The sequence below is a fragment of the Aythya ferina genome (genome assembly GCF_964211825.1).
Source record: "Aythya ferina genome assembly, chromosome: 2".
In the NCBI taxonomy this organism is placed as follows: Eukaryota; Metazoa; Chordata; class Aves; order Anseriformes; family Anatidae; genus Aythya; species Aythya ferina.
Window position 1 is genome coordinate 152309715 of NC_140297.1, and position 24686 is coordinate 152334400.

The 24686-nt window shown below is 36.6% G+C and overlaps 1 protein-coding gene across 1 annotated transcript in view; it reads right to left on the reverse strand.

Annotated features, from left to right (window-relative positions):
* ADCY8 (adenylate cyclase 8) overlaps positions 1–24686 on the reverse strand; it is a 123297-nt gene that overhangs the window by 91637 nt on the left and 6974 nt on the right. Inside the window, exon 2 of the mRNA XM_084508988.1 lies at positions 4751–4900. Coding sequence (XP_084365114.1) covers positions 4751–4900 — 150 coding nt within the window. The remainder of the gene's footprint in view (positions 1–4750; positions 4901–24686) is intronic.

Genomic DNA, 24686 nt, shown 5'->3' on the forward strand with positions numbered 1-24686 from the left:
GAATAACAGCAATTGATGGAATGATAGGAAAGGAAGGATGGAACAAAAAAGATTATAATGCTTAATTGTATAGAGTTTTGGAAACATGCAAGCTAGAATTTAAGTCACTTAAGAGCTTTGAAAAAACTCTCTTTATGAATCTTTCCTTTCATACAGGACTACACTTCACCCTCTTCCTCCTGTGCAGTAAATGAATCAACCTGAAAGCTAAACTTGCACCTGAAGATATTTTCTATGAACAATGGGTGAATCAATGGAGTGAATCTATAATTACAGCTGTATGGTTGAGGGCATAGTGTGGCACATAGAGTTTTCTCCAGAGCAAAATTACTTGGACCATCAAACTGGAAAAAAAACACATAGCCATATTGAAACAGAGCCAGGAGTCTGTAAGTCCTGAAACCCTAAAAAAGAAAGAGATTGCAGGCCAATGGAAAATGACAGTGGGAAAACAAAACAAAAGAAACAAACAAAAATCACATCTGTCAAAATTTCAGCTCAGAATGCACAAACAAGAAAACAAACAAAAAGCATTATTTCCCCATAGTTGGACAAACTATGATTATGGTGGCTTTAACTTCTATTTTCAATGCAGTCCACAAAAAAAGCAAATGAGAAATGAAAGAATGAGACTATTATTTCCACTGAAAAATAATTTAGCTTCTCAAGATGTAAATCATTGGGAAATACAGAACATCATCTCTTGCTTTCCACCACAAGACAGAAGGTAATATGTTACTAACTTTATATTTGTATTCCAGGAAATCTGCACGTACATTAGGGAATTCTTAAAAATCCCTGAATCCCAAGCAGGTCCCTACTGAGCAGTTCTAATTTCTTGTACACCTTCATGTGTATATTGGCTCTAAAACTCTCTTGCCTCTAAAATATAAATTATAAAACATTTGCCACAAAACTGATGACTTTCCATAACTGAATCTTTTAGGCATTATGTAATGCTGAATAATGATAACAATAACATTTAAAGTTATTAGAATGATGGATAATAAGAGATGATAAATATAAGGTATATTGAGGGGTCATTTCGAGAGCACAGAAATGATTTTTTAGTTTTCTCAATGTACAGTAATGCCTGAAGTATTTATATGAGCTTTACAATTGGAAAAAGAAAAAAAAAAAAAAAAAAAAAAAAAGTTTTCCTATGCAAATACTTATGAAAGTATATAATATTCCTTTTTTTTTTTTTTTTTTTTTTTTTTTTTTTTTTTTTTTTTTTTTTGACTCATGTTTTTTTCCTTAGCTGGTCTTATGTTTTAAACCAAGTTAGTACAAAACCAGACCATATGGGACCTATCTTGCAACTTGTCATACTTCATATGACATGTTATGTATGACATATTGGGTGGAAACAAAACTTGAGAGATTGTAATTATGCCACCTATTACCAAAAAAGGAAACAGTACCACCAATGAAAGCAACAAGAAGCTTGACCTTCGTGTAAGAAACCTTAAGTTTAGACAGCTTATGAGAAGCAGAGGAGAAATAAATAATGAGAAACAGAGGAGGAATGGATTTCAGGTTTTCAGTCATATTAAGGATGAAATTTCTTGCAGTTATGGGAAAACCAGTGTGTAATTTTGAGAATATCTACTTTTGAGGACCTATTGATAACAATAATGAAAATAGTTTATAACACTTATGTCAAAAGAAAATAGTCTCTTCAAAATTAAAAGAGAATGTTTGTTTTCTTATTGTTTCTCCTCTTTAACACAGAACCACAGAATCACAGAATTTCTAGGTTGGAAGAGACCTCAAGATCATCGAGTCCAACCTCTGACCTAACGCTAGCAGTCCCCACTAAACCATATCCCATTCCTTATTGAATATTAGCTAAAATTTTAGCCATCTGGTTTTTAAATATATATATATATATATTTAAAAGCCCATGCAGTTATTGAATAAGGAGGAAATATTTCATTCATACCTTCTGCTTTTTATTTATTTTTTTCTTACTTTAAAGTTATATTGTGACTCCTGGAATGTTATCAGGAAGAACTGCACAAATAACTATACTTCTATTTACTTACCACATTTTTAGCTCCTTATTTGTAGAAAATTTCATAAGCCACATGACAGCTATTGGCCTGTGCACTCTCCCCACCCCCACTCCTATATCATATATGTTCACTGGAAAGTCATATAATGAATTTATTAAACTTTATCAGGATTTAATCCTTTCTAAAATGTACATGAACAAGCAATATAATTTTTATAGTCATGCATGATAAATACTACAGATCCCCTGTATCATGAAATAAATGTCTTGAAGATAAAGAAAAAATGCTAGCAGTCCTTGGATCACTGCCCATGGATACCGATCAAGTGAGCATGATCAATCTGCTCAAAAAAGCAGCCACCCAATGTGTGACATTGACAGTCATCTTAAAGAAGATATGTTTAAAAATTGCTTAAATGAGCCACTATTTCAGAAGCAAAGGGAAAAAAGAAATTGGAGGGAAAAAGTCTCCATTCCTCAAGAAATTTGAATATTTCATTTTATTGTTGTCCCAAATACAAATGGGGATATTTTGTACATAAAATATATATGTGTGTGTGTATAATATCTGTAACATATATACGTGTGTATATATTGCATATTATACAATACTTTCAGGATGAAAATTAGGAGAAATTTCTTCTCAGTAAGAGTGGTTAGGCATTGGAATAGGTCATCCAGGGAGATGGTGGTGTCACCGTCCCTGGGGATGTTTAAGGTTGTATGTGTTACTTAGGAACGTGGTTTAGTGGGTAACATTGATAGTAGGGGGGTAGTTGGACCGGGTGATTTTAGAGGTATTTTCCAACTGTAACCATTCTATGATTTTATGATTCTATATACATTCAAAATGTATCAATATAATATATGTACTTTTCAGATTTTCATTTGCATTACTATATAAAGTATAATATAGAATATGGAATATATAGTATAAATACATTATATTATGTAATATACAAAATATATTTATATATAGATGTTCATAATAAAACGTTCCAACAGAGTTATTGGAAGTATATCAAAATATTTTGTTCCTAATTTTGGGGTTAGTTTATCATTAATTTGAATTTTAGATCTCTTTGATTTAGTGACCAGATGTCTGTGTTTTCTATTTAGGGCCAGGCTATATTTGCATTTCCAGTCATATGATGCCTATAGCACACTACTTTTTTTGGTTATAGGTAAGTCTCAACCGCAGAAAAGTGACTCTGCAGGAAGTTCTGCCCTCAGGAAACAACTCAGCTCCAAAACCTTGCAAAACACTGGGCCAAGACAAAATGCACAGATTAGAAGCAAATATTTAGATTCAACCCCTACTTTCAGCCACACTGAAAGAAACCTCTGTGTATGTGTGTGTGTTTGTTTTTAAACCCCTTTGAAATGGAAGTATCTTGTCTTCATTTTCCTAATAGGAAATAACATTTCAGCAAAATTGAATTTCTCAGGAAAAAATATTTTCTTCATAGAAATTTCATTTTCCCTGAGAAAACAAAATAATTCTAATGGAAAATCCTCAGAATCATCTGGAGCAGGGGAATTTTCTGATGGTGTTTTCTAAATAATTTTACAATGAACTCTAGGAAACAATGATGAAAGTAAACCTTACAAAATGTTAGTTTACTAAAGATTAGACAAGAAGAGAGATTAAAAAAAAAAAGCCCGCAAAATCCATAAACCACAAAAACGTAGTCCTAGTCCTACAGTTAAAATGAGAACAGATTATTCTAGAGAGAGTCCAGCTTTCCCTCAAAGACTTCCTAGTCAGCAACAGCTGGAGAGACTTTCTGAGATAGATAACCGGCATCACCCTGCACAGGCATTCCTTCAGTTCTCATGTAAAGTCTAAAACATGACATCTTCCTGGATATCTTTATGATATCTTTATAATACACATATCCATACAGGAGGACAACATAAATTCTTTTGAGAAAGAAAGAGTAGTGTAACACTATATATTTTGTATGTATCTTGGCTGTATTTTGATCTCAATGCAACTTCTAAAATAACATGTGAACCTTCTTCTGATATTTCAGTAGGAATGCAAAATATGCATAACACTAAATATAATTTCTGCTGCCTTGTTACAAATTAATAAGCAGCAAACTTCCTTTTAATGGATGCCTCAGTTCTATTTTGGAAATGATGATGTACTTAAGAACAATTGCACCAGCTTTGACCAAATGTTCACCTAGTCAAGTATGCTATTGCACACAGTGACCAAAAGGAGATCTCAGAAGAGTTTAAGAATAGAGTGATACTTCTCTGTAGGGGCATCACAGCTCCAAAAACTGATCTGTGAGCCAAAGGATGTTTTAGGATTTTCTTTGCCCAGGCAGGGTTTTCTTCCATGAACTTAGTTCAACTGATATGAACTTTTTATATCCAAAACATGCTGAAAAATCTAGTTTTGCAGTTTAATCTCACTTGTGTAAAGAAATGTTTTTTTAACACCTGTGAGCTATTGTTTCACATGATGGCCCCTTCTTCTTGTGAGGCGAAATGACAATGACCAGCCAGCCATTCACTATTCATCTGATTTCTCAAAGAAAATCTTTAAAATGTCATATCAGATCGATACACAGCAGCAAAATAACAACAATCATCTCACTTAACCTGCACAAATCAGGTTGTATCACACTGGAATCAGTAAGGTTACAAATGAGAGAGCAGCTTGGTCTTTTTCAATTATCAATTCCAGTTAATACAAAAATAAGAATATTTCTCCAATACCTGACGCTGGTTTTCTGTCTCAAGCCTCAGTCTGGCTTCTACACATCTTCTGGTCTCCAGGAAGGCTTGACGTTGTGCTCTGTCTGATAGGTAGCTAATGAAGATTCCTGCAGTGTTCATACACATAAATAACACTGCTTGAGCCGCTATCTGCAATGAACAACAAGCAGGATTTTATCAGGCAACAGAAATAACAATATCAGTTTAAAAAAAATAGGAGAGAGAATGACTGCTCTGCAGTCATGTTGGCTGTAAAACTAAATGGTTAGGAAAGTTTGCATAGAAGAATCCCCTGGATCTTAATTAAAGGCATCAAACATATAAAATTCTCTCTGCCTCGAGGAAGAAAGATACAGTATTTGGGGGCATTAAACTCTAGTTGAACCACAAATGATGTTTCCAAGAACTGACTCACAGGGCTATAGTCAAGAATGATTACAAACATAATTAACAATTTGTTTTTGCACTGTCTTTTCTGTAGAAGCAACTTTGTGATTTGTTTCATGGTTTAGTTTGAGTGCAAAGCCATATTAAGGAAAACAAAGAGTGTCATTTAGCTAAGAATTACTATCAGTAATAATAGTTATTCTGTTATTATTAACCAAATTAAATAAATTCATTTTCAGCTGAAGTCAAAGCACAAGCTTTCACAATCTGAATCCTGAACCATCCAACAAGGTAAGCTGAAAGCATAACCAAATGCTTTCATAGCCTGTGTCTGTGTACATAAACCTTTTCTTCACTGATGCCTATATAAAATCTACAGTCATTCCTTGTAGAAGGTGCAGGTGTAGTAGAGGTTATTTTTGTGTTTTTGTTGTTGTTTTTGTTATTGTTGTGTTTTGTTGTTGTTTTGTTTTGTTTTGTAAAATCCGTGTAGTTGTTGAATAAGAAGAAAATATTTTATTCTTATGGTCTATGGGTCATGGTCTAGAAATTGCATTTTTGTAGTGTTATCTTATAATCAGTTGCCCTGAAATCCATCTTGCTTCTTCCAATAGAAAACATTTAGCAAAGCTCCCTAATCTCATTGTGATGCTGTGCCTAAGAACTGCAAGTCTCGTTCCTCACATTCATGCGGGCTACAGAAGTGAGATTTGATATCAGGCTAAATGCATTTGGCAGAAACTTCAGCTTTATGCATTCCTATATTTCTGAATCTGGAGCATTGTTCTAGGATAGTACAGGGAATTCATTTACAATTTATATGCCTTGATTAAATGAGTATGCATATCCTGGCTCCAGCTGAAGTTCTGTTTAACCTTTGCCAATAATAGACATCTAGGCAAAGCTTTTGAGAAATAAGGCTTGATTAGCATGATCTTTGCATCTTTCTAGCTTCCAGGATCCTGTGGTTTACAGCACCTTTGAGCTGGAGGTGGCATACTCCATCCATCTGCTCAACAGCCCCCGGTAGATCTACCATGTGCATTTTTCTCTGATTTCTTTCTGAAGCTAATTATACCTTTGGCCCTTATGGCATCTGATGACAAAGATTTCTACAATTTAATTAGGCACTTTGTGATAAATATGCTTCCTTTATTTTTCTTTAATTTGCGTCCCTATCATTTCTTTGAGTGCCGCATCATGTTTTTAATACGAGAAACAGTGACTAATCATTCCCAATTCATCTTCCTTTCAACTTACCTGATTTTACTGAGTTATATCATACCTTCTCTCAGCCTTTTCTTTAAAAGAGGGAGGAATTCAAGAGTATTTAGCCTCACTGTGTTTTTCACAATTCCACCTCTCTACTATTTTTTTCCTTTCTTCCACATTACCCTGTTTGTCTAGAGATAATGTGCCTGAGACCAGCCAGTTTCCACTCAACACTTTCTACCTTTGCTCCACTATAAAACAGAAAATACAGTAATTCAACCCATGAGATAACTCCTTTTTTTCCACAGGCTTCTAGTAAGTGTATGACGGGTTGACATGAGATAAGACCAGTTTGGATTGCATTGTTCAGCACAACTGAACTCAGCTGTGGGTGGCTGGAGAAGTCAACATTTCATATGATTTTGACCAACCTGAAGATAATCTGTGCACACACACTAGGAAAGCTAGGGTTTAGGGTGACAAAAACAAACAATCAGAAGTCTAGTGTCAGGGTATTCTTGTTTATTTGCAAATTCAATTGTAACATCCACATGAGCCTAGTTCAGTCACCTGTCTCTGCTAATACTCAAGACTAGTTCCACTCGCTTCAGCAGATCTCCTTAGAGCAAATGCAGTAGAATTTGGCCTTCAATTAGATTTCATGAGTACATAATTTGATTTGGACAAAGGGAATTAAGGAAAACATGCTACAGGTAAAACTGCAGAGGCAGAATTTGCTTTTCTTACACATAGTCATCTGACTGAAACAAATCTAAAGAGGAAACTGCTCTGCCTTGCAAAAATGTCAGTCTGTGTCTCTTCTTAATAAAAATTATAATAATTTTTAAAATATAAAAATAAATCCATAAAAGACTTGAGTCTTTTGTTGTCACTCCTTTCTCTTGCTGTTTACAGTGGTCATTTCCAGAAGCCTTGTAGGATTTTCTTTTGCATATCAGGGCCACAGTCCACGGTACACTATGATTTTATAAGATGCGTGCTGTTTCAGATCTTTTTGACTGACCTGAAGATAATTAACGCTCACACAGTAGGAAAGCTGAGGTATAGGGTGAAAAAAGGGAAAATGTTTTCACATTTAAAATTCCTTTAGTACATTTTTACCTTGCACAGGACTCAAATAAGTAGCTATAGCAGAAATATCAGGTAATCTTAAAAGCCATGAGTGATACATTTTGATGTTAAATAGAGCTCTGGGAGGTCTGCTTCTCATATATATTATAAATTGCAGACAAAAAGAGTATCCATCACCATGCTGCTTGGGAATATTTGTGTAACAGGACCTGCACTGTCCATGCTGAACCTGCAGTTGCACATGACTGAAAGCACGATGAATACAGATAAAGAAAGTTACTTGAGAAGATCATGCAGGTGGTTAGAAATAGCCATAAAAATATTACTCTAAAACTTTGCTTTCCACATTTCTCAGAGGAGGTAATTAAAAGTTTAGTTCACAGAGAAATCACTTGTCAAATCAAATTTACATTTATAAAGTATCCTTCATAGAGGCACCTTAGGGCACTTTGCAAAGTTGATGTGAAAAACAAAAACAAAAACAAAAACAAACAAACAAAAACAAAGGCAACGAAAGGAGAAAATGCAGGTCAGACAAGTTTAAACTTAAATTTGACAGTACACATGGTTCTGACCAATTCATCTATATTTGTGATTGTATGAAAAGGGTTTTGCTGGAGTAGCTGAAAACAAGATAATATTTAGAGTGAATTTGGGAACAACCAGATCTCAGGCAAAGAAACAATTAAAAGGCACTGGACACAGCTGGTCAGGTGGAAGTATTAATCAAAGTAGGTACAGTATAGGGAACAGGGAAAGGAGAAATCATTAAAAAGACAGTGAAGGAGCTCAAAAGACTGTTGTGAAGTGGTAGGTGAATCCCAGACACAGAAAGATTATCACAACAGAACTGAATGTAGTTCAGGGAACTGGAAATTCAGAAGGGTACTGGTGAGGGAGTTTGTCTGAGCTGTTGAGAGCAGAGCTGGGTTATGCATAAAAACAGCATTTAGTAGGCATTTCTGTTAAGAGAAACTAGTTGAGTTTGTCTTGATTTGGAGTTTATGACTGTTTCCAGGAGTGTATACTCAGAGAGTGAGTTAGGGAGGAGTTTGCAAATGTCAAAAAGTTTTAGATCTTCAAAAATCATAACTGATGTGTGTTTGAATTCTGCCATGTGCTTCCTCGTTGAAAAAGTGCATTTGTCCATCAGGGAATTTAAATCAATAAGGTCTGCTGTAGGGTCTCCTAATTCAGTGCTTTCTGAGACCTGCCAGTAATAGACATTTCTGCAGTGCATAGTGCCTGACTAAGCTCAGCACTTCCAAAGAGCTCTTAACCTAAGGTGCAGTAAATAATCAATATTCAACAAATCCAAAAGATTGGAAATATGTTGACAGTCAGCTAACCCTAAAAAAGAGTCACTACCACAGAGAATCTTTATCATGAATAGTTCAGCCAAAGGTAGCATACATCTATATGGAAAGCACAGTGGAGATGGAGGAGAGAAAGCTGAAAAAGCCTAGGAAAAAAATCTGAAATGTGCAGGAACACTGAATTTCTGTGTTATCACCCCAAGTGCAGACAGAAGAAAACAAACAAACAAATAAAACTAGTATGCTCTGCAGAAATAAACCTAATATTAAGCTTCTTAGCAGGTGATTTTTTTTTTCTTCTGTATAGAAACAAAACAGTGTTGGGGCTAATCTCACCAAAACACATATGAAAATTAAAGAAATTATTTTCTACATAATCTCTAGCTGGACATTCTCAAGAAAGATTAACACTAAAGAACAGAAATTTCATTAATTCCTGAAATGAGCCTGTGGGAAATTATTTAATTCTTTTCCTATTTGTTTTTCTAATTTAGGATTGGCTTCAATAGCAGATTAGAGTGGTTCTTGGCTGTTTTGGGAAAACTAGGAAAGTAAAGCTGTTGTGCTACTTTAAGAGTGTTTTCAGAATGAGCCACATAAAGAACTGGTTGCTATGGTAATTATTATTGGTTAATTAGGTTTGGAGAAGCATTTTGATTCATAATTAGTTGTTTAACTAAAAATAGCAGCTTGCCACAAGGTTGGATTTTGTACCTAACGTCTCAGAAATCTCCCCATTTTCCCTTCCCCTTTCCTAGGTTACATAGAGGGGAAATAATTTATGTTTTTTTTTTTTAAGAACTGATCACCAGAAATGAGCTGAGGGTTGCATGAGAAGTGTGGGATTTGAGACCAAAATGCTCTACTTTGTGTAGAACAAGAACATGTGGCAGTACAGACTCCAGCACTCTCTCACTGCTGGGCTGTAGCAAGCCTCTATCTCCAGCTGAGACCATGATTTTATGAATCAAAGCTCTTGGCAGCAAAACTAGTAAGTACCTGTATCTCTGTGCTGCCTCTTGCCCACCTTGATCCCTCAGCACAGCTTCTTCTTTATCGTGCCAGATCAATTATTTGTGGGACCCTACTGTGAACTGTATCAGGGAACTTGGCCAACTTAAAAAACAAACACTTGGTGTTGGCAGTGATTTTCCTATCTAGAGCAGTTGTCTGATTGAGTTCACAGCACAGTCTCCACAGGGAGAGGAAGCACGTGAGTATTCATAGTTGGCACTGCTGCCAACTCATTAACCAAAATCATTGCTGCTTTATTGTTAAACCACCTTGTAAAGAGTTTTCTTATTTCCCGTGTTCACTCCATCTGACTTCTCCTGGGACTCTGCTAAATGACAATGTGTGTTTGTTTTAGATTATGAGTACTTCTTCATCAAAGTTTATTGGAGACCTACCTGGCCTACAAAAGTGCCCAAACTGCTGCCTTGATATTCCAGAAAGCTCATCTGTTCCTGATCCTCTACATTGTCCAATTGTACAACATCTGTTTTATTGCTGCTCACAGCTGGAGTGAGTGTTAATTCTTTTATCTAATCCAAATATACATAATTTACTGAAAGTTAGGAATATAGCATATACCTGAGAAGACAGGGAGAGAAAAAGGGGTGTTGTTTATTGATAGTAAATTTAGTCAAGCACAGACTGTGCTGATTAAGAGGGGTGTTTCACCCCACCCATCCCTGGTTTGTTAAATGTGAAAGCAGCTATTTTTCTAAGTATAACCTCCTGGATATAAAGCCTTTTCATTTAGAACTGAGTTTTATGGTTCAGCTGTGCACAGCTCCCACAGGAACATCAGCTGATTCTTCAAAAACTCAGACCTCCTTTCAGGCCTCCAGGAGAGCAAAGCTTTTTTAAGAATCTTGGTCTTCTTGCTTCCAAAACTGACACTAGAGGACTTCATGATGTACTTAGGAGCACAGTCTGGCCCTTAAGATGCAGGAAATCTGTAGCCTCAAATGCTGGTTAGCCCTGTCTAACAAAATATAGGGTGTACCCCAAGGAACGAATAGATCATCCACAATGGGAATAACTGGTCTCAGCCATGGTCCTCTCCATACTATTTCAGAGTATTTTAACAAACCTATTGTTCCTGCACTGCTAATGATTTAGAAAACAAAGACCATTTTCCTTCTGAACATTTGTGTAAAATCAATTATTCTAGTTGAAGATAGAATTCAGAAATACATATCTTTAATATTCAGAATAAGAGGTTTAATTTACTGTTAGAGAAATAGCTATTTCTTTCTCGCTCTTTCCATCTCATTGAATCCATTAGGAATGTAGAAAATTGAATGTCTGAGTAAATTGTTCACCAGTAGCTCAAACCATACAATTTGGCAGATCACCTATCAACCATGTTTTACAACATGGTGTGGTACAAGAGATCTTCCAGGAAAATCATATCATATCAGACACGTAAGAGCTGACATAGCTTGAGTGATGTACAGAGGCAGTCAAGCAAATACATAACCCTGCTAGTGCCATTGAACAGCCACAAATGTCAAATTATTTTCAGCACATCACATCCAACTCACCTTGAGTCAGGCTAAAATTTAGGATTCAGACAGAACCTTAACAACAACAAACATCTATTCTGGGACTGCTGATAATCTTTTGGTACTTTTCTTTTTATGAATATTAAATTGACTAGACATGTCTGGGACATTGTCTTAGTAGGGTCATATCCCATACTTACAGGTGAACAGACAGAGGTGGGTAAATGATCTTCATTAGGAACAGTTTTCTATGGATACAGGGTAGTTTGCTGAACCCTCTCTCTGACTGTCATCTAGGAACTGATCTTGAGCTATACAATGAAATCTGGTGATCATATCACCTGTTCACAGCTCTCTTTTGTCATCATTTTGCACACAGGATGCTGTTTAGAATGAACGGTCTTGCTCTTTCTGGTGAATAACCTCCTCTATTCAGTATTGTGTCTACTGGGTAAGTATCTTTTCCTTCTGTTCTCAAGACAGCTGCATTGCAGTGTAATTAAAAGAAGAAATCTAATGCCAAACCTTCCAGGTGTCATCATTTGATTGTCCAAAAATGTCACCTCATTTAGTGTGTTTAGGTAAACACAAAAAGTTCAAATAGAAATTTCTATTCTCTTTTCAAAATATATGTAAACTTGAAACCATGGTACATGCACTACAGAATTACTTTAAATTACCTAGGCTGTCTAACCAAGAGTAGATCCTGTAACACCACCCCCCGTCCCCCTCTCCCCACCTTGCTCAAACACACACACAAAAAATGATAAGGCACAACACAAATGCCTCCATAGTAGAGAAACACACTGGAAGCAACCCATGACAGTCATAGAGGGGAGGTTAGGAAACTGCTGAAGTGATGATATTAGATTGCTCACTGCTTGGAAGGGAATGCAAAGCAGCTGTAGATTTTCCCTTTCTGCACTTTCTCGTTTCAGACTCGTGAAGATCAGACTGTCTGACTTTTCCTTACGCATCTTTTTATGCAGAAGCTGATCTTCATTGCAAGCTGTACATTTACTCTTCAAAACAAATACCAAGTAATTACATTTAATAGAAGCCACATCCCATTTAAAGCCACAAGAAAAATAAATTGTTCTTAATAAAAGTGACTGCATCTAAACAAAGATTTATAATTATTTTATCTGAAATGGGGAAGCACATGCAAAACGTCATAGATATTAGGAATGAAAAATCATTCCTGGTTTTTTGGACCAACCCTTACCAAATGCTGATTTTTTTACCCTTGCTACATAGGTGGACAGTCAAATTCTAGATAACTATCTCCCACTTCAGATGCACCAGTATTTGGAGAGCAGGTTTCAGACATCATAGCTAGCTTCTCATTGACAAAAAACTTCTAGCTGATACCCAGCCTGGAAATGTCTGAGATCTTCATTGAGTCTGGACACCCTAAAACTGGGACCTCTAAAACGAAAGCCACTTTTGGAAAAAATTCCCAGTTTTTCTCAATAGTTCTCTCTAATCTAATGCAAGATAGTAAAGGGCAGAACTAGTACTTCCTTTAATAGATTATACAACTGATTAGGAAGAATGGTAGAAAAAAAGATCACAAAAGCTGCTTTGCAGCATTGGAAAGAGTTTAACCACATTTTAAGGAAAACTACTTAATTGGTAGTCTATATTTCTACTAAATGGGTTTGTGGTGGTGTTCTGCACAGCTGTTTTTATTGCTATAGATAATGGCTCTTATCCGAAGTAGGATGTCAAAACTGAGTGAGCGATAATTATGTTTGGAGAGCTGACAGCAGTTCATCTTTTCTGACACACTTTGTTGCTGTTTTCATCTGATCAAATGTATGTGCATCCCAGCAATTACCTGCAGTATGTACTCCACATCTCTTCCCAATGGAACTGGCAATTGCTATGATTTGTGTGCAGGTGACCCTGATTCAGTGCAGTTTACAGAATTATAGCAGCCTGCACAAGAGAAGCTTGCCTAGCTATGTTAGGTCAGGTTGTATGTATTTTCCTCTGAATTATCAAGATGAGACCATAGGTGGAGGAAAGATTTTGCAAATCACTTTTTTTCTCCTTTTTGGTTCTGCAATGGAAATAAAAATCTGTAAAATGTAATGATTTTAAAACCTTTTCAGATTCTTCATTAAAGAATAAATACTCTCTTATGAAAGGCAGTCTAGTCCAGGTAAGAGTAAGCCTAATACTTTTTTTTTTTTTTTTTTTTTTTTTTTAAACAACCAACCAACCAACCAAAAAAACGATTTAACTAAAATTGTACTGAAAATACCGGTAATGAAAAATAAATGAGGGTATCATCATCTTCAGTGTTATTTTCCAAATTATATGTGTTCTTCAAAACATGCTTCTACTCTGACTGGAAGCTCTGCTGATCAGATGTTTGTGTTAATCAGTTATACCTGCTGGCAAACAAACAAACAACCCCCCACAGCTGCTCCTTTTTTAAACTATTAGCCTAAAAAGCCAAAACAGTGCTGGAAATAAAAGCTATTTACACTTAATTATCAGTATTTTTAACAGAAGACTAAAGTTTCCCCACAGCTACACCTGTAACTGGCTGTCATTTTGCATAGGTGTTGTTAGAGAGGGAGTTAGCACAATGAATCTACAGCTGATTTATGTACGAGACCACAAACATCAACTTTCACAATTTCAGGTTATGTTGTAGGCCATCTAGCTCAGAAATGATAAGGAAAACAATTCCTCCCTTCAGATATCATATCATGGGTGCTTTGCTTGCATTTATATATATATATATATATATATATAATTGTGTGTGTGAAAAGGACCTGAAAGCCACAATGTATGCAATTAATATTCCCTGTGCTTATTCTTTCTCTCACTATCTCCTTTTGTTGTTGACTATGACGACTATGAAAAACAAGAAGAGACAGACAGCAATATCCCCTCCTAGCAAAGCATTAAGAAGAGAAAAAACAAAACAAACAAACATAAACAAACAAAAAAAGGTTCTCAGCTATTCCTGATGCTAATATTAGGTTGTAAACATGACAGATTGAAGCACCTGAGTCCTGCCTTTACTTTGGAGAAATCTTAGGTAGCATGAAGATGGTGGACTGTATTCTGGTTTGCCACTTTGCACTGACTATACTTGGGAGAATACAGGATTTCAAGTATCCTTAACTGCATTAATTACCAATGATAATATGTCTTCAGGGAGTCTTGGAGAGACTGCAGGAAATAGAGACTGTGAGATATGGATGAGCCTGTAAAGAAAACTTTAGGATAGTTTAGGATGGGGTAATAGGGTCCAGGAGCCTTTGTTATCTGAAGTTGAGGTGAACACAGCTCAGGTGCAGTAGCAGGACTGAATCTCTCTTTTCCAAGCTTAAATGAGAATTTTGTTGAAAACCATCTATTATTATCCAATACTCTTTAAAAGTCTCTTTTACCTCCATTTTTTAACTCTCACTTAATAACTATCCTGGATAAAAAATAAGGAAGGGACATGGGAGCAAATGGAAATGTACTGGACAAAGGACATGAAAAGTTACAGCATTCCAGACCAACGGATTAAAACTTTATCTCACAGAGTTAGGCAAGGACAAACATTTTCCTTTGTGAAACCTGTGGGTGTTGTTTTGGTATTAGTCATGGTGAATGCTTCAGTGTGGTGAGCTAGAAGTCAGACTGACATCAAAAGTACAAAGAGTGCTGTGGGAAAAAGTTGACTCAGTCCTTTGCCTGGCAGAATATGCCGTAGACAAATAATAAAGGATTAGGGCTTTTTTTTTTGCCACTTTGCTACCAAAGGAGATGTATAGTAGAGGATGCATTCTGAATTAACACTAGTGTGATTAGGTAGGACTAGTTCCTTTGAAGGCAGTGGACTATTCTGGTGTAAAACAAAGATGGGATTAACATTAAACCCTGATATTTACAGTGGGCCAAATACTCCTTGCTTGACAATACAAGACATGCCTTTGTTTTTGCTGCTTGTGTAAGCATAAGAAATAGAAACTGAACTGTTCATGGAATATTAAATAAATTATACAAGACAAAATAACCACTGTCTCTGATCTTAAATAATAAATTCTGCTGAAACCAATGAGAACTGCTGGAGAGTATTAAATCTTCATGGATATAATATAAACTAACAGAAGATGCCTCAAATGGATTAAATCAGCATATCTCTGTATAAGTAATATAAGGTTTGATCCAATGTGTGGCCACAAATTGTACCCAGTTTTGCTGTTCAGACTTTGTTTAAAAGCAGCCACTTGGGAGCAAGGTCACTCGTAACCTGTTCACATAGGAACTTACAGGTTTCAAAGGAGTATTTGCTTGAACAAAGCAGTGTTTGATATGAGTGAGCATTTAGCTCATGTATCTACTGTATAGATCAATATAGCAGCAGTCATGATATGTAAACATTGCTCTCTTAGAAGCACTCAGTAGATGAGTACTTGAAAAGAAATTGTAGCCTTGGATATGAAGGGGTAGGAACACTGAGGCTGACAATGTTGTGTTTCATGGAAAAAAAAAAAAAAAAAAAAAAAAACACACCACAGAATTTAAGTCAAGAATCAGCTGACGAAGTGGATTTTTTTACTGAAATTTCAGGAAAACGGGAGAACATTTGTTCTGAAACTTAAAGAAGGAAACCAGACACAAGCAGTTTTAGAAAGAGTTCATCCCAACTGGTTGATGTTTTTTGGATGCCAGACAGTGCAGCAGTCAAGTCTATGAAAAGGCTCAAGGGGAAAGGAGACAGTCAGTGCTAGGGTAAGATATTTATGTTTAATGCTTGATAAAAATCCTGGTCTTTTTGATGGAGATATGCCTACCAGCTCTGATGTTTTTTTAAGCAGTTTCCTCCAACAATCTTGGTTTGCTAACTATTAGAACACAAGTGAAACAAAATATTTCAGATACCCTAAGAAATCACTAGTGTTTCCTTCTTGTTAACAAATTGATTTTTTTTTTTTATTTTTTCATGCTCTACAAACATGTTAGCTGTTGATATTAAATGGACATCAGATACTGTACAATAACCACATGTGAAAACTGTATTAAATTATGGAGAAAAGCAAGAACATGCTTAAATGTCTTCTTCATGTTGCCCTCCTCATGAACATCCACATCACCTCAATTTGTCATTATGTAAACATAAAACTGACATCTTCTTGCAATAAACAGACAACATAGTTGTATCATAAATATTTTTTTCATGCATTTTGAACTTTTTTTTTTTTTTTTTTTTTTTTTTTTTTTGCTTTCAGATGTATTCCTCTGTGTTATTAAAAATAGTGAAAATCTCTAAGTCATGCCAAATATTTTTTTCTCAAAGAGAAAAATATTAATCAAAAAAGTAGAACCAGTCAATCTGAACACCTCATCCCAGATGCTATTTGAATATAACCATATATATATATACACACATACTTGGGAGTCATGTCTAGAGACAGGTAAGACAAATTTGGAGAACTAGAAAATTTTTATGAACGGCTTTTATAGAAAAACGAACAGACAAAAAAGCAAAAACTACAAAAATCCCACACTAATACAAATCAAACCAGTTGAGTGATTACTTGTGTGTTAAAGTTTTTTTTTTTTTTTTTTTTTTTTTTTAGGTAGGTAGGTAGGTAGGTAGGAGCAAAGAAGCACAACTACTGTGTTTCTGGGCAGCTCAGCCTTGCAGGTGTGCAAATGCCTTTTTCAGACGGGTACAACTGCAGAGGAATCTAGAAGGGAAAATGTGGTCACTCAGACATACTTAAGATTCGGGTAGCTTGTGGGCAATACCAGGGCAGGCTTTATAGGAATAGAGCATTACTGATGCTCATTTTGAGTATACTTAAATTTCACTTTGAAGTCCTGCCTGAAAGTCAGCCCCAGGACTCCAAACACACACAGAGCCTTTGTGAAGAACCACGGGCTCCTTCAAATAAATGGCTTTTGGTGCTGCATAGCACAACCTGCTCAAGGAACAGGGTTATGATTCACAGCAGAGTGTGACACAAGCATTCTCAAGCCAGCAAAGACCAGTGGTTATCTGTTCATACGCAAACTTCCCATCTCAAGCCTAGAAGTATGCTGGGCACATGCACTCTGCACTGTACCCATCCAAACAAGCCTAATGACCTAGTTCTGAAGGTCAATGCAAGATGGGGTAGCAGAGCTCTGTCTCTGAAATTGAAATGGAAGATTCTGCCACCAGAGTTGTCCACTACACAAAATATTTCCTTGGAGACCTGGAAAGACATCAGTCTGCATAGCCTTCTTTTCACAGTCTCACAGAGGAAAATTTCACTTAGGGATTTTTTTTTTTTTTTTTGTGTGTGTGTGTGTTTTGTTTTGTTTTGTTTTGTTTTTTCAATAGATTCCCTTGAATGAAAGAATGACTGGACCAAAGTCTCACTGTTCCTGACATCAAGTTGGAAACATCAGAGAGGTTCTGGAGTTTCCAGAGGGGTGTACACTATTTTTGAAATGAATGCCATAAAAACAGTTTGATGAGGGACGAAAAATGTGGTTATGGTCACTCTCAGCTTCCAGTTTCCTCTGACCTCAAATTGAAACTGAAATGGAAGAGTCATTTTCACTGCTGTTTGAAAAATCTCTACTCTAGGAGATAGAGGGTCACGTTGACCTCAGTATTCAATAAAAACTCGCTGGATTACAGGGGAAGGTTCTGCTGATCTGCAGGACTTGCAATTGCAAGCGGTGGTACCTCACTAGCCAACTTACTCCAGGGCTTCCAGCATCTCAGCAGTACCATTGGATTTGAATAGGATCATCCAGATGTTTCAGAAAAGTATGTTCTTATCTACAAACTGTTGTGTCTGTCTTCAAAATTATGATAAAAATTTAAAGTAAATATGGGTTGACCTACCTCTACTCTACCACCCTAATTCCAGTAAGAAAAACAAGAGTGTCTGTATTATACATGTGCTTTACGCCATCTTTTATTCTGAACAGAAAACCCAGCATGAATTTGCAGAGTATTCATCATTACTAAGCAATTCCTGTATCAGGCAGGAGTCGAAATGGCAAACTAAAAATATTTTATTGAAGATTTCTTTATAGTTGATTTGAATTTCTGATGCTGATTTTGTAGTCTGGAAATAAAGGCATTTTGCTGAATGAGTGTATTGCCTTTCACAACATGAAAAACATGATTATCCTGGCAAGGTCAGAGTTTATTGCCCTTGAAGAGAACATTATCCACCATGTTCCCTGAATTACAATTGTATGCTGCTAAGAACCTTTATTGGAGAAGAAAAGGAGCATTTTGTGTCTGTTCAAAAGTAAATGCCCAATTCTCTGCTTTCTGGCAGGGGTAGAAATCTCAGCCCTAGGAAAAGTGCTCTGCTACTCCAGCAACATAAAACAGCCTTAGGTCTGATGAAACCATCTTGAGTGTCACACAGAAAGAAAAAAGCAGATTCTACAAGAAGATGCTACGAGAAGCACCACACTCACACACTCTCATCCAGGCCAGGGATTTCAACCTGATCTCCAAAGTGGAGAGATACAGATTTGAAGGGTAGATCATTCAGTGGATAAGGAATTGGCTTGGAGGTCACACCCAGAGAATGGTGGTCAATGCCTATATGTCCAGGTGGAGGCTGGTGATGAGAGTTGTCTGTCAGGGGCCTGTCCTGGGACCAGTATTGTTTAATAACAATGACATAGACAATGGGATTGTGTGCACCCTCATCAAGTTTGCAGACGACACCAAGCTGAGTGGTGCAGTCGATACAACAGAAGGAAGAGATGTCATCTAAAGGGACCTGGACAAGCTTGAGAAGTTGGCCCATGTGAACCTAATGACATTCAACAAGTCCAAGAGCAAGGTTCTGTCTGGGTGAGGGCAATCCCAGACATGAATACAGACTCTTCTCTTGGAAGAGGTTATTAGATTCTGACATTTTCTTGCACTATCAGCAATATTATTGGTTAATTTTGAATTAATGGCTGATCCACAGTGTCCTTAGATAACCATAGGTATAAATTCTTGAAATTGTGGAATTTCAGGCTACATAAATGAAACTAGATCAGACTAATCTGTCAACTTCAGTGAAGGGATCAATAGTAATACAAAATGGTTTGCTTCTTTGGAAGCTGAGAGGTGAGAACAATTCACATCAGAGCCATAAATAGGAGCCAGTATCATTTAATTATAGAAAGTAGGGCATGAAGGTATTTTCCAACTTTATTGATTCTACGATTCTATGATTCCATGAAAGGACCCTGACAGGTCATTTAAGCCATGCTCCAGGTCCTAGATGCTACCTAAATAAATTCTAACAAAATGCCTCTCTAAACTGCTCAATTATATTTCAGGATGAAGCCTCCCAGGCAAATTGTGGTTAGCCTCCCAGGCAAATTGTGGTTACCTACATATCTTTGTTGCAAAGTTTCTCCTACTATCTAATGCAAATATTCTTTTTAGTAAATTAAGACCATTGTCTCTCTTGTTAGCTATAGATGAAACTAAGAACAATTATTTTCTTCCTTTCTGTAGCTACTTCTCCCATACTTGAAGGCTGTCACAGCTTCCCTTCAACTTTCTTCTCTAGAGTTATCCTCTGTTCTGAAATCAATACGTTTAAAGATCATCAGTGCTTTGCTGGGAGGAGGCTAATTAGTATCTTTTTAAAAGAAGGATAGTGTCAATTGCTCAAATATGGTCCTAACTGCCTAAGGGTAAACCTGCCTCCAGCTTACTTTGGTAGCTAAGGTGGCTGAGGAAGCTGCAATGAAACCACAGTTCACAGCTAGGTATGTCAGATACCTCCTAACACTTATGTAACGTTTCAAACAGGGAGGGAAGCTGAATGGTTGCCACTGGTGAAGAAGCTTTGTTATCGATGGATAGAAAGGACATGTACTTACTGATATTCTTCAAACTTTTCCACCTGCAATATTACTCACACCACAAGGATCTAGTAGGTGAAGACAGAATCATTCCCTGAAAGATTCACTAATTGTATATGTGCCTGATGTTTGCTATAAGCTTGTGCTCCAGGGCTGCATGATATCACTGGGTGGGGATGGTGATAAGTCCATAGACTTCTTCCATGAAGAAGTGTAGTACCATGCCACATGATGACATGATACAAGCCTGCAGTTATGTCTCAGTGCAGGATTTGAGGCTGAAATGGACTGAAGTGGGTGCAGAAAGCATGGCATGTATGCTAAACAAGGTCCTGTACTGTGAGCACAGGAACTCTACCCTGCCCTAGCTGTGTGTTTTGTCCAGACTGAACAATCCCAACTCTCTCAGCCTCACCTCATTGGTCAGAAGTTCCAGTCCTTTAATCATCTTAGAATGAGAGAATCATTTAGGTTGAAAAAGTCCCTTAAGATCATCAAGTCCAGCCATCACATACCAAACACTATCAAATCCATCACTAAACTATGTCCCTAAGCACCACATCCACACGTCTCTTAAATACTTTTAGGGATTGTGACTCCACCACCTCCCTGGGCAGCCTGTTTCAACATTTAAACATGCTCTCCTTGAAGAAATTCTTCTCAATATTCTAAATCTCCCTTGGTGCAACCTCAGATCGTTTCCTCATGTCCTATCACTTATCACTTGAGAAAAGAGACCAACAACCACTTCACTATAACCTCTTTTCAAGTAGGTGAAGACAATGAGTTCTTTCCCCAACCTTTTTTTGCTCCACACTAAACAACATCAGTTCCATCAGCCACTCCTCATGTCTTGTTTCCTAGTCCCTTCACCAGTTGCCTTTCTCTGGACTCACTCCAGTATGTCCATTTCTCTTAAGGAGCCATTTCTCTTAAGGATTTAAGGAGCCCCTTAGCTTACAGAAGTCAAAAGTTCAACTGACTACCACCCTGTACTTTTAGGTCCCTAGATCACATATGAATAGGCTATAGGCCAGATGACTCCAGTGAGTAATTGCTATGACTGTCTACCCTTCCAGATTTTGTAGACCACAAAGTTCCTACAAGGTCTTTGAGAATTTTTGTATGTATGTCTTTATGATTTATGATCTTTCCTTACTTGTAGAATGCTCTAGTGTTTTTTTTTTGTTGTTGTTGTGTTGTTTTTTTTTTTGTTGTTTTTTATTCTTTGGATTTTCACTATACGTTAAAGGATTCTATGTTCTGACTAAGGAATTTGAAAGTTCTTTGTAAATCTGCAACTGCTGATCAGCCAGAAGAAGACAGTCTGCTTTCTAGATTATAGTTTGAGTTTTTAATGATAGTAATTATGAAAAATGTCTCTTAATTAATGGCATGTGTATTTTCCATTTTTAAATTGCACCTATAAACTCCTTTTAAATATACACAAACTTTAGGAACATAGTAAATATTATTTTGACTTGCAAATGTAATTACTGAACCAGAAAGCAAGTTACAAAACAAGAACAACAAAAAAAGAATAAAAAAGAATAAAAAAGAATAAATCATGAAATTCCACATCATTACCTTTACTGAGTATTTGTATCTATCTAATATGAATATATGCAAATCTATGAAGTAGTTGGAAACTTTAGAACTTTAAATATGGGATATTATAATTTTTGTATTAGATAGATTAGGTTACAGTTAGTATAGCTACAGCCTTTGGAGATAAAGATAGACTGAATTCTGAAATGTGTTCCAACTTTGGCTAATTGTGTCCTAACTAATGTGTCCTAACTTTGGTTAATTATTTTTGGGCAGCAGAGAGTTCAACCTGAGACCTAGATACCCCAGCCAGTTTCACACAGTGCCCAGGAAGGAGGAATTGCTCCTGGCCCAAGAGCTTACAGCTTTTGCACAAGGATCAAGATTTGATCTCTTTTTTTCCTTCAATTCCACGTGAAAGGGTTTGAATCTATATAGCCATGTTAGGAAAGATCTCTATTAAGGCAACAAGTGAATCCAGGTGGGAATGTACTCCATTCCAATCACTGAAACTGCTTCACTGTTTGGATGTGAAAGCAAGAGTCATGGGGTCATGAGAAGGACATCTGAGGATGAGGCTTACTCTGTAACCCATACACAGACCTCTATAAACTGTATGGCTTTTACTGTATGGACTAATGTAAAGAGATCATAGAGTCATTTATGATCTGGCTGAAGTAGAAGAGAATTATACAGAGCCAGGCTTTTTTTTTTTTTTTTTTAAAAAAAAAAAAAAAAAAAAGATGAGTTATAATGAAACCATTACCACTACATTCAGCACATTCATTTTTTAACAAAACATGCGTGGCTGACAAGTCAGTAGTCTTCTTTTTACATCATGGAAGGTGATGGGCATGTTTTGCACAAAAATCTCAAAGCAATTGAATGTATTAGTCACATATTATAGCAACTGAGAAAGGCAAATTTTCAAATCAACTGAAGCACAGAAACATAAAGTGATGTGTGTGGGTCAGCACAGGCCATTGATAAATTTAGTGATGAAATGGGAATGATCCTCACTCCCAGTCCCTAGCTGAAATCTGTGATGCATACAACTCCTTCTTCTAAAAGAATATGCATGTCTGGCACGTTAAATTAGAACCATGCTGAGCATGTGTGGGATGATTTCCACATCAATTATAACCCTATCTAGTATGCACGGGGAAAAATATTAATACTAATAAACATTAGATACTTTAATATATGACAGAAATCACACGATAAAAGAATGTGTATATCTAGATCTTGTTCAGTTACTTGAGTAACTGCCATAAGATCTAATTCATTTCTTTAACTAGGATCCTTACTCCTTACTTGATGCCTAATATATTATCACATAGATCTTCTATGCTGATTGATTTTCCTGGTTATTATTATTTCTTATTTGCATCATGATGATACCTCTGGATTTACTGATGAAGTTTCTACTATGGTAGACCTAAGGCGAGCAGGAGAGAACAGATCGCTCCATTCTTGAGTAGCTCCCAGGTAAGCAAAGCAGAGGAGTGTGAACAAAGGAGAAATAACAGAATACATGGAGATTGTAACCCTCCAAAGAAATAAACAGTTTTTTCCTAATTAGGATTCTGCGTCTGTTGAAAGCTTCCGTTGATTTCAGTAAAGAATGATTTCTGCATTTTCTTTTTAAGGGACTGTACTGTTAGAAACAAAGGCAAAGATATTAAAAAATAAAAAAATAATAAATCCAAAACTGTAATGATCAAGTCAAATTTGAAAACCAAAACTGAATAGGTAGAAGAATTGAATAACTCAACTCATTCAAATATTCTTTCATTTATACCAGGGACAATTGTTCCTTAGATTAAAGCTAAGACCATCTTACAAAATGACAACACCAGCATCAGACTATTCAGGATATACATGGTTATTTGTTGGGGTAGTGAAAAAAAATTATTTGAGTTCATTTTATTTTTTATGATAATGTGCTCCAGCCATTTCTCAGACTGCAACACTGGTTAATTAATGAACTTGGCAGCCTTCCTCTCTCTTCTAAGGCTAACTGCGTGAAACCTTGCAGCAGCAGAAGCCGGCAAATGAAGTAGCAGCACTTCTTAAAATAGTTGCTTATAAGCAAAACTTGCATGAGGGAATATTACTCTGTCAGCCAATGACTGTCTGGCTTTGCAGTTCACCCTGTGTTCATTTCCTGATAATTTTTGTTCTAGATTATGCAGTACCACACTCATATCTCTGTCTGCAGACTTGGGTGTTTGGAGAGATAAGAATGACAGAGCTCACTCCAAGATATTCCTGGAGGACTTGGATGTCCACGTTTGTGCTCTCCTCCAGAAGAAATGCAGATTCAGAGCAATGTTTCTAAACAGGCTTCTTTGTTTACCTAAAGCTCCTAATGTCTGTGGGATTCCTTTCATTACACTCTGTGGGCTTTAAATCAAGTCCCTAAATCAAGGTTTTGAGAGTTTCTGTGTCAGTCACATCCTAGTAAGTTTTCTTAGTAAGATCCTTAGTACCAAGAAATGCTGTGCAAGAACTCAGTACTTTCTGTGATTGATCCCTTTTGGCCATCCAGGTCTCTTTTATCCCTGGTTTGAATGAGTGAGGCTAGCACCAGAATGCTCAAAATTCACTGCACCAATAACAGTGATTTGCATTCATCTCCCTTCTTGGGCCAGATTGCAACTCTACAATCTCTGCTGTGCTAGGGATGGGTACAAGCTGCACTGCACCAAGAACAGAGCAGAAGAAACAGAGTTTTTCTCTGAAAGGGAAGTTAGAGATGAAACAAATTAACAACAACAACAACAACAACAACAAAAAACAAACCCTCAGAAGCCACAATAAGGGACGTCATACACGTAATTTGCAAACATATGACTGCAAGAGTTTAAGACAGAAATGTATGTTGAGTGCCACCATCCTCTAATAGGTCCTTATACAACACATGATAAACCATGTCTGAGATTGAGTATAAAGTAGCCAGAACGATGAGCAAGAGGAGAACTAGCTAGAAGGGAACTATGAAAGACAGAGAGTATGTCTTAA